This window comes from Rhagoletis pomonella, unplaced genomic scaffold (genome assembly GCF_013731165.1).
Source record: "Rhagoletis pomonella isolate Grant_MI unplaced genomic scaffold, Rhpom_1.0 Rhpom_scaffold_00002, whole genome shotgun sequence".
NCBI classification, from domain to species: domain Eukaryota; kingdom Metazoa; phylum Arthropoda; class Insecta; order Diptera; family Tephritidae; genus Rhagoletis; species Rhagoletis pomonella.
In genome coordinates, this window is record NW_023458556.1 from 105,298,079 (window position 1) to 105,309,262 (window position 11,184).

The window sequence follows — 11,184 nt, forward strand, 5'->3', positions numbered from 1 at the left end:
TATATGATAGTTATATATATATCTCGATTCCTAGACGTGACCCAGCGAAACGCCGGGACACGTATAACTTGTTTTTGACCGATATAACATTTCCCGTTGGTTTCATCCCATCCCGATTTTGACTGTCGCATAGTGTTATCAATGAGGGTTTCCGGTCACGAACCCCTGTGCAAAAATATTGCCCATGACGTAGGCGGTGTTGGTCCCGCCCGATTTGTTTGAAAGGTGTTCTCTGCAAAAGGTGTTCAGCTCATTTTCTTCGCAAAACAGAAAGGAGAATTCTTCTGCCTGTTCTCTGAAAAAGGCGTTCAGCTCCTTTTCTTCGCAAAACATAAAGGATAAGGCCGAAGGCCGCCTACGCTGAAAGGTGTTCTCTGCAAACGGTGTTCAGCTCCTTTTCTTCGCAAAACAGAAAGGAGAATACTACTGCCTGAGGGTTATAATCCCTAAGTGCGGCCGAAGGCCGCCTACGTAGAAAGGTGTTCTCTGCAAAAGGTGTTCAGCTCCTTTTCTTCGCAAAACAGAAAGGAGAATTCTACTGCCTGAGGGTAATAATCCCTAAGTGCGGCCGAAGGCCGCCTACGCAGAAAGGTGTTTTCTGCAAACGGTGTTCAGCTCCTTTTCCTCGCAAAACAGAAGGGAGAATTCTACTGCCTGAGGGTTATAATCCCTAAGTGCGGCCGAAGGCCGCCTACGCAGAAAGGTGTTTTCTGCAAACGGTGTTCAGCTCCTTTTCTTCGCAAAACAGAAATGAGAATTCTACTAAGTGAAAATTCCGAATTAAAAAATTCGCTTTTATTATTCAAAATTCCAGTCTGGTAGCACCAAGTTGAATGTTATTTTGCTATCTTATTCATCGTTTATATGAAAACTTTAACAATAAATTATATTAGAACTATAGGGTTGCTAGAAAAAGGGGGGATATTTTTGAAATCAGTAGGTCCTATTCTACCCCCCTCACCCCAATTTTTCTAGAACTTGCCGTCCGTCTACTAAAATTTTCCCTTTTTTATGTTTTTTGTTGTAGAATGAACTATATTTTTTTTACGAAATTAGCGGAAAAATAGAATGAAAATTTTTGCTTATATTGTGAAAAATTTGCTGTGCCAATACTTTGTTCAGGCAGTGTATGTATATGGTTTTTGGATCAGTTCTTGTAAGTTGTGTAGATGACTTCTGTGTTATTAGGAAAACGATTGAAAACAATATGTTTTCGTATTCCAATGAATTTGCGCTTATTTACCGACGTAAACCCGATAAATATGGCTTATACGCTCTACGGTAAAAATAATTCGAAAGTTTCGCCGCTGATAATAATGCATGGCCTTTTCGGTTCACAGAAAAATTGGAAATCTGTAGCAAGGGCTTTAGAAAGCAATGTCGATAAGATGGTAAGAATAATTCGTTTAGTCTCTTCCGATTGCAGGTCAAGTTACTCAATCTCCGTTCTTATTTAACCTAATATGAATTACATAAAAAAGTTTTGAATATATGTATCTACACTGTGGCTTAGGGAACGGCATGGGCATTGTGAAATAATAAGCCAGTTCCAGGTACTTAAGGATTTGCAGGTTTTACAGGATTTACCTGAAAAGCTGTTTTCGCCTTAAATAAACTTTATGAAAGATCGCGTGCGGGAATAGCTTCCTGTAAAAAATTGGGTAATTGTGCAGTTCATGGGTCCCACCGTAAAATGATGCAAAATAATCGATAGGAGTATCAAAAGACGCGTACCCCTGCCAGTATAAAAGCTGAAGCTCCATAGCAGGTTTTTCAGGTTGCGGCTTGAGGCGCTCAAGCCTGAAAGATGATTTAGTGCAAGGTAAAAGTGCACTTCGGCGGAACCAGGCCAAATGCAATTATATAGAAGCTGCTCCACAACCGAGGTCTGAAACGCCTGAAAGATGCCAACTTTCGAACTTGTGTCAGGCTTTTTAGGCGGGTCTGACAGTTGTGTTCGAACATTAGCACCCCTGCAAAAAATTCGACTAATGCGGGATGATTCCGGGAACAATCGCAAAGGAACATGCGACTTGATCTTTTTATATGGAATGAACTGTTCGCTTTTGTTCGAGCATGTCCTATGAAGAGACTAATTGTTCCCCTTTATACCCGAACGGGTATAAAAGGCGTCTAGTCAATTTTAAAAAATAAAAATTTGCGCCAGCTGCGATTCGAAACGGGGTTCAGAGCATGATCCGAACCGTTTTTGCACTTTTGGATTGGTTCGTCAAAGCGGTTTTTTTTGGTCTTTGAACCGGGGTTTCGGTTCGGTTCAACGGTTCGAAAAACAAAAAAAAACACGCAAGTTTATAAGTGTCAAGTGTCAAGTGCAAGAACGCGCAAGGTTAATGCAGCGTTTTTCCTGCATTTAAAATGCAACATTTAGCACTTTCGAACATATGTTTTCGAAGAGCGTTCATGCTATCGCATTTAGCAAATGTACATTTACGCGAGTTCGAAATCGTATGCTTTTGACAAACAGCCGTGTTCCAGTCGCTTATTCAGATCCGTATCCATTACGATAAATTCTCACGGAAAAGATAATGTGCAAAAACCCCTACTGAAAAGGAAAAATAAATTCTAAACCGAAAATTCAATACAAAAACCTGAATTGTTTTAACCATAACCGAACATTTGTTTGTGTATATATTCATTTGTCGGTGCTGCCAATTATATTTTCCACACCTAATTAGGAAACAAAACAAACAGAGTTGATCACAAATTAATCCAGATTTCTATCAGCATCATATCGATGTTGAATTTGCGTAACTTTTCTTTATCCAAATAATGTAAAATAATAAATGAAATCTCGATCGGCGATCACTGAAACGCAGCTAGCGGTTGTATACTCGAAAAAGCAATGTTGCCACTTTTTCTCATTAAACCATGTTCGAATCGTGGAAATTTTGGAAGATCACAGGGATGCTTTTAGCATTTAGATTCTAAATGCAAAGATTGAGTTGCATTTAGTTGCATTTATAGGGCTTTCGCACGAGGCGATTTTTCAGGCAACTTTTAGTTGAAAGCAAAAATCGCCTCGTCCGAACGGCCTTTCAACTAATCGCTTTCAACAAAGTTGGTCGCCAGCCAACTTTGAGCTCGTTCAACTTTTTTTCCTTGCAACCCTGTGTTTGTTTACATTCTGTATCAGTGTTGGGAAATTAAATTGTTCCTTCAGTACGAAATCTATACAAAAAATGTACTTTTCGGCTATAAATTGTATACACTTTTTAATTCGCTCATATATTTTCGTAGTACATTCCCTTCAAGACCAATGAATTTATGGTATTCATCAGAAAGTTTTATTGTTTATGGACATACGTTTACGTAGTTTACACTTTTACAAATTGATTCCACGTGCACATGTACTGCATTTAACGCAAATATGTATGCACACATTTTCAGGTATACATCTTAACAAAAAGCATATTTAAGTTATTATTAATGGATAAAAGAGACATTTTCCTTTGGATTCAGTACTAAAATTTGACATTTTAATAGCATTTCAAGTGCTTATCAAAACTTTACGACAAGATTTGACCATTTATCTTAATAGTATTCAATTTTAATTATTTTTTGTAAAAATACGGTTTATATTTTAAGAAAAGCTGTACAAATTCAAGGTTCAAACTTTGTGCAACATTAAAAAAAAACCAACACACTTTCGTAAAAATTTCGAGCTTTTTAATTCGATTTCCTAGATTTATTTTGAGCGTGCGGTTTTTTAGCCCATTAAATTTTAATATAACTAAGTTTTTTAAGATTTCTTTGATGAAGGTGTTGCTAGTTTTCTCCATATAAAAAAATCGTCGGACACACTTCGTATGGAAGAAAATGGCTGACATCGTCGACAAAAAAAATGCCAAGTTCAAGGTAAGTCCCAGCTACTTTAAACTTGAACTTTATTATACTAAAATTGAATGGGCTAAAAACTAAAGAATATTAATAAAGCTCGAAATTTTTACGAAAGTATGTTGGTTTTTGGATGTTTCGCAAAGATTTAGTCTTAGGTTTGTACAGTTTTTCTTAAAGAATACATTATATTTTACAAACAGATAATTAAAATTAAAGAATAATAAAATAAATAGTAAAATCTTGTCAATATGTGAGTGCCGTAAAGGTATTATATTTACGAAAATCTCTTCTTATAACTAACGAAGACTTTGTTTCTATATGAAGCTGACTTCGACATTTTGTTTTAATAAAACTTAGTATCAAAAAGTTTCTTTAAAAATTTGACTAGGCTATATTATACTGGTTCGTTGAAGCCATTTTTCAAAACTTACAAAGGTAAATACGAACAGGCGAACCAAAGAGAACACAAAAAATTTCTTGCTGTGAATTTTCAGAGCTATATATTTTTAGTATTCATTACAAAATTTTACTAAAAAGGACTGCGTAGTAGGAAAGTATATTGTAAATGAAATTGTATAAAACAAGTACAATTGTACCAAAAATGCCAACACTGTTCTGTATCATACTTTTTTTTCTTTTTTACTTTTTTACTCTTATTTTATCTTTCAGCTTCGCTAAAAGCACTTCTACCAACGCTTGGCTTACCAAATTTATGCCAATTGATCAAATTTTGCGATTTAAATTCATTTTCAATAATGTAAATAACGATTCGTGTTGAATCGAAAATCGCCTCGTCTGAATAGGGATGGCAACTTTTTCACTTTCAACTTCTCATTCAACTACGTATTCAACTTTTGTTGCCTGTAAAATCGCCTCGTGCGAATGCCCTATTAGATGACGAATTTTGTATGGATAAATGTACATTTAGAGTAGCATTTAGAGCTAAATGCGCTAAATGTACATTTACGCGTAAGCAAAAACAGCCCATAAGGGTCAAGTGTCTGTCAAGTGAAATGGGTTGCCTTTACATTTCAATCACAAAACGTATTTGGGCAAAAGAGAAAGCAGGCTCCTGATGTTTCCACTCGTTACAATTAGTCTGTTCCAATAGCAGTCCGGTTTACAGGATTTAGTCAGAACTTACAGGAAGTCGTTCCTATTGACACAAAACCTGTAAGTGGGAACACATTTGAGAGAGTAAATGAGCAACTGTTCCTAGTCAGAAGTTACAGGATTTAGTCCGGAGATTTTTTTCCTGTAAGTGTCAAACGATCAGCTGATTTACATGTGCAAACAAAAACAGAAAGCAGTGAAAGCAAAGAAGCTTATATTTGTTAAAAAATGGAAGTAAACAACGAAATATTTGAATATGTATAAATTTTAATAATTATTTAGTGATATTTCAGCCAAATCGGTGTAGTACCAATGACATGTAAACAAACCGTCTGACGTTTTTACAGGAAATAGTGCTTTTTGCGTTCCTATGCACTTCTGCATCTGTTCTCCTTTTACTCTCATTTGAGAGCGTACAATTGTAGTTTGACAGTTCCACAGGTTTTAGTCCGAAGTTCAAAGGAACAGACTAAATTAGTCTGTTCAGAACTTACAGGAAGTCGTTCCTATTGACATAAAACCTGTAAGTGGGAACACATTTGAGAGAGTAACTGAGCGACTGTTCCTAGTCAGAAGTTACAGGATTTAGTCCGGAGTAAGTCCTGTAAGTTCATGAAAAGTGTCAAACGATCAGCTGATTTGCATGTGCAAGCAAAAACAAACAGCGGTGAAAGCAAAGTACCTTATATTTGTAAAAAAAAATGGAAGTAAATAACGAAATGTTTGAATATGTATAGATTTTAATAATTATTTAGTGATATTTCAGCTAAATCAGTGTTGTACAAATGACATGTAAACAAACCGACTGACGTTTTTACAGGAAATAGTGCTTTTTGCGTTCCTATGCACGTCTGCATCTGTTCTCCTTTTACTCTCATTTGAGAGAGTAAAATTGTAGTTTGACAGTTCCACAGGTTTAAGTCCGAAGTTCAATGGAACAGACTTAATTATAACGTGTTGTCTCTTCTTATAGATTCACGTTCTTTGTAGGCCTGGGTAACGGCGCAAATTTTTTGGCGCTGACACACTAACTCTAGTGCCAATGTCGGAACCAGCACAGTGTGTTGGCGCAATGGCGCCTCTTCAGGCTAAAGCTCATTTCCTTTATTGCTGCACGCTGCACCAAAGTGAATTAATACAAGGTTATATCGGTTGAGAAAAAACTCAAGGATACCCAAGTTTAAAACCCAAAAATACAACAAACCCATCATTTTCACATTCAGAAGGACCGCGACGAACCTTGTATAAATTCGCCTTGTGCTGCACATTTTACAAGAGACACTTCTATTTCGGGTGTTCTTTGCTTGTTCTTTGCGACACCCGGTGTTGAACTAAGGGGAATTAATACAAGGTGGTATCAGTTGGGCAAAAACAACTCAAGTATACCCAATTTCAAAACCCAAAAATACAACAAACACATAATTTTCACATTCAGAAGGACTGCGGCAAATTTTAGCAACACCACCTTGTAAAAATTCGCCTTGCGCTGCACATTTTACAAGTGACGCTTCGCTTTTGTGTGTTCTTTGCTGGTTCTTTGCGCCGTCTGGTGTTGTCAGTGTTCCGGTGTTGCTGGCGCCATTGCGTCACTGAGTTGTGACAATCGGTATCGGCGCCAGTAACTCAGCTCTCGGTATCAGCGCAATGGCGCGGCGGCGCACTGTGTTACCCACGGCTAGTTCTTTGGTATGTGCATTTTTTCCATATAAAGTATTTTCGAAAAAAATTTCTTGTATGGAAGAGACTGCGTGGAAAAAAAATACCAAAAATCAACAATAATTCCTAGCTACTTAAATCTTGCACATTATTATAATAAAATTGATTGGGCTACAAATCTGCATACTCAAAAAAATTCTAAAAAATTTTCTTAATAAGTTTAAAATTTTCATGAAAATTTGCTGAATTCTCGCGAGTTTTGCACAAAGTTTAGGAATTATATTTTTATGTTTTTTGTTGTAGATTGAAACATATTTTTATACGAAATCAGTGCAAAAATATTAGAATGAAAATTGTTGCATATATTATGAAAAATTTGCTGTGCCAATACATTGTTCGGGCGGTGTATTTCAGTCTATGGTCGGTGTTACGCAGACAAACTTGTTTGCCAAATTAAATGGCGGCTGCTTAGTTTGCTCGGAGGTGGTTATGTCGAGTTTGGCACAGGGTTGCACGTTATGGTTTTCATGGCTATTGCCAACACGAAACGAGAATTTCAGATGTACATAACGCGCACAATTTAAAATATTTGTACATGACAACACCGAATTTGCTGCAGTTTCACCAAACAAAATTAGTTTGCTGTGAGAGTCGCCAAACTCGCTCTCTCCGAGTTTGATGCAACAACAATTGCACGCAGTTTGCCAAACAAAATTTCTGCATAACACCAACCTTAGATGTACATGTAACTTACAGACTAGATGACAACGAGATTTGGGTACAGATACACAAATACCAAATAGAATTTATACATTATTGCACAACAAATTGACAATAAAAAGAATCAAGAACGGACTTAAATATACATCTAGGCAGGGAAAAATCAATATCCAATGTTTATTATACTCCTTAAGTGCGCTGAAGATTGGGGCGAACGAAAAATAATTCGCTTTGGCAACATCAACGTAAAATGGTAGATGGAACCGCAGGGCCCTGTGAGGAATATATAAATCGATCTGTTCAAGAAGAGCAGGGCAGTCAATTCTCCCAGAGATAATATCAGAGACGAACATTAGTGAATGTACCGTTCTTCTACTTTCTAAAGAATTCTGTCTAATAAGCATGCAGCGAGCACTATAAGATGGAATGGGATCGGAGAAGTTAAGCGATTGAAGAGCAACTCGAATAAATTTCCTTTGAACTTTTTCAATTCTACTAGCATGACAACTATAAATAGGGTTCCAAATAATCCAGGCATATTCTAATTTCGAGCGAACCAGCGAATTGAAAAGGATCTTCCTGGTATAGGGGTCCCTAAAATCTTTAGCATGTATGCGAATAAAAGCTAGGTTACTATAAGCCTTCGGAAGCAAATGACAAACGTGATTTACAAACGTAAAGCGATGATCAAAAACAACCCCCAGGTCATTAAAGTCCCTAACTATGTCAAGCTGATTATTTAGGATGCTATAAGATGAAGAAAAGGTATTAGCAGACTTAGATAGGTCATATACAAGCATTTTTTTTAGTTTAATTCTAATTTATTACTATGACTCCATCTAACAAGATTGTTTAAATCGATCTGTAGCTTGACGACGTCGGATGCACAAGTTATCTTGCGGAAGAGCTTAAGATCGTCGGCATATAATAAAAAGTTGGAATATTTAAAGCACGACCCAATCGTTGATAAACAGGACAAACAACAGGGGGCCCAGGACGCTGCCCTGCGGAGCACCCGAAGTGGCAAAAAATTTCTTAGACTTACAATGCTCAATTTCAACAAACAAGATTCTATTAGAAAGATAAGATTTGATCCAGGAAAGAAAAACCGAGTGAAAGCCAATATTCTCCAATTTGCGAACTAAAATTGAGTGCGAGACTCTGTCGAAAGCTTTCGAGAAATCAGTGTAGATGGTGTCTACCTGAGATCCACTTCTAAACGCTGAAACACAAAGTTCAGAGAAAGTCACTAAATTAGTAACCGTGGAGCGGCCACTCACGAAACCATGTTGATTGGGTACTACTAGGCTCTTAATGGCAAACGAAAGTTTTTATTTTACCACTTTTTTTAAATATTTTCGAACAAATCGTTATTTTAGAAATAGGTCTGTAGTTTTTAACATCATTCCTACTACCCGATTTATACACTGGAGTAATAGAGGCGATCTTCCACCGTTTAATAAATAAACCGGTGGAAAGAGAAAGATTGAAAATTATACATAGAGGTACACAAATCGAAGAGCTACACTGTTTTACAAATTGGGCGCAGAGGCCGTCAATATCACATTTCAAAGAGGAATCTAGATTGGGAATAGCAATCATAATGTCAGATTCTGTTACGCATAGCGAGCCAAAATCTAAGCAATGTGATACCCCGTGAGAAACGGACTCTTCAGCAGTTTCTTCATCTACAGTAAAATTTGACTTAAAAGATTCTGCAAAAAGTTGCACTGTATCAGCCAACGATTGTGAGCTTGTGCCATTGAAATTCATACAGGTAGGTATATTGGAGCATCCCCTTTTATACCGAATGAAATTCCAAAAGGCCTTGGGATTTTCTTTCAATTCACATTCAAATCTGCTTATATATTTATTGTAAAGGAATTTGTCAAGGGCATTACATTTCTTCATGAAATGGAGATATTTGTTCTTTAGACTTACTAATTATTACTAGATTTGTACAATTTGTGATACTTGTTTTTTTTGTTTTTAAGTTTCTTAAGATTGCTCGTATAGCAAGGCAGTCGGAGAATCTTAGGCGGGATTAAAGAAAGCTTAAGAGTGAAAAAGTCAGTTAGCTTGCGCAGGAAGATGTCAAAGCATTCACTCACCTCATGCGAATTGAGGATAGTACACCAATTTATGTCTAAAATAGAATAATTTAGGTAATCGAAATCCGCATCACGAAAGTTAAAGGCTGGACAATTATTACGCACTAATGTCACGATTGAGAGAAATAGAGATTGCGCCAATCGCGGTACCGCTAATCCGCTCTTTGTGATTTTGACAGAATGAGCTGTGTGCGTGACGTCATCTTGGTGCAATTGTTGAATGTGAGCATACGAAAAAAGCCAAATAACAATTTTAATATTTGTGCGTTAATATTTCTGCGTGGTTTTAAACAATTATTGAGACATTAAAAAGCAAAATGAGGTGTGCAGTGGCAAAGTGTAATAGTGAAAACAAAAGGAAAGCGTGCTATATAAGTTTTTTTTTCGTTTCCTACGGACGCAAACCTGGCGAAAAAGTGGAAGCAGTTCTGTCGGGGAGGACATGCATTAAACACCAAATCGAGCTTTGTGCTATGTGTGTGAGCTATGAGCTTCTGGAATTATGTTGGCCTTTCCTTGGTGAATTGTAGTAGGTATATTTCCATGGTGAATGTAGACAGTTGCTGGTTTAGTTTGCTGGCAATGGCATACATACAAAAGCAGTTTCTACAGTAACTAGATGCATGAACTTCACTACCTACTTATTTTTGTTAGTACCTGATTCTTTTAGTGCTGGTATGAGGTAATGCACCAGTGGATAAGGTCGCCAGGCGCTAATTCAAGCGCCATCTTACCGCGCTGTTACGTACCTAATACAAAACAGTGCCCAAATTATTTTACATTTAAAAGTTCAGCTTAAATTATGTTTTACTGACATAGAATATTTGCTTCCAAAAAAGCCACACTCATGCATCCTCTCGGAAATGGTACAAAAGTCATCAAATAAAAGCTGTGGAGTCAATAGCTGTGGAGTTTATGGTGATTGGCTACCGTCCACAAATATAAATATGCACTCTGCATGGCTTTTTAAAATGGCAAGTCGAAAAATTCACTTTCACACCTTCCTTTTGGTCTACATGAAATTGCAAACACTGTTAATACATCAATTTTTTCATGTGCTAAAAATCGTACTTATCTAAAGGGCTACATGTCCAAAATTATTGCTACGTGTTCCTAATTAATCAATCTTTGTATATTTATTGATTCCTGCAAAATTGGGCCATGTAATATTAAAATTAACACATTTTTCTGCATTGTTTACATATTTTTATATGCGTTTTGGCATTTCTCTCTCGCAATTGCACCAAGATGACGTCACGCAAAAATTACGCTCAAAAATCCTCTCTCATTGGCGCAATCTTGTATTCTATCATTCTTGCACTAATGTTATGTCGTCGAAAAAATTTAAGGAAAGATGGATGGGGACATGATGTTTGTCGGTGGCACTTATCGGAAAATCACATTCTAAAACATTGGATACTAAATTTTCATTAACAAGAACAAGATCGAGTAGTTTAAATAGGTTATTACGTAGATTATTAATTTGTGAGAGATTTAAGCTAATCAGGTTATCAATAAAATTTATTCATGAGATCTATTAATATTCGTTGGGGTCAAGATACCAGTGTTTTGTAATTCTACCCAACTAACATCAGTGAGGTTATAATCCCCGAGAATAAAAAAATAGAATTGTCATAATTTTCACAGAGACTAACAATATTATCAACATGAAGGCTATACAACAAATCCGAGCTATTCGGCGGAATATATGATACACAAATAAATA

At 36.6% G+C, this 11,184-nt stretch overlaps 1 protein-coding gene across 3 annotated transcripts in view; it reads left to right on the forward strand.

Moving 5' to 3' along the window:
* Positions 1-1,093: 1,093 nt before the first annotated feature.
* Positions 1,094-11,184, forward strand: part of LOC118734293 (protein ABHD11) — a 177,747-nt gene continuing 167,656 nt past the window's right edge. The window contains exons 1-2 of one of the 3 annotated variants that reach the window (XM_036464008.1): positions 1,106-1,281; positions 1,341-1,391. In XM_036464008.1, coding sequence (XP_036319901.1) covers positions 1,389-1,391 — 3 coding nt within the window. In that variant the 5' untranslated portion in view covers positions 1,106-1,281; positions 1,341-1,388. Of the gene's footprint in view, positions 1,392-1,444; positions 1,554-11,184 lie in introns of those variants that run through there. The other 2 variants (XM_036464007.1, XM_036464009.1) reach the window with 2 other exon arrangements.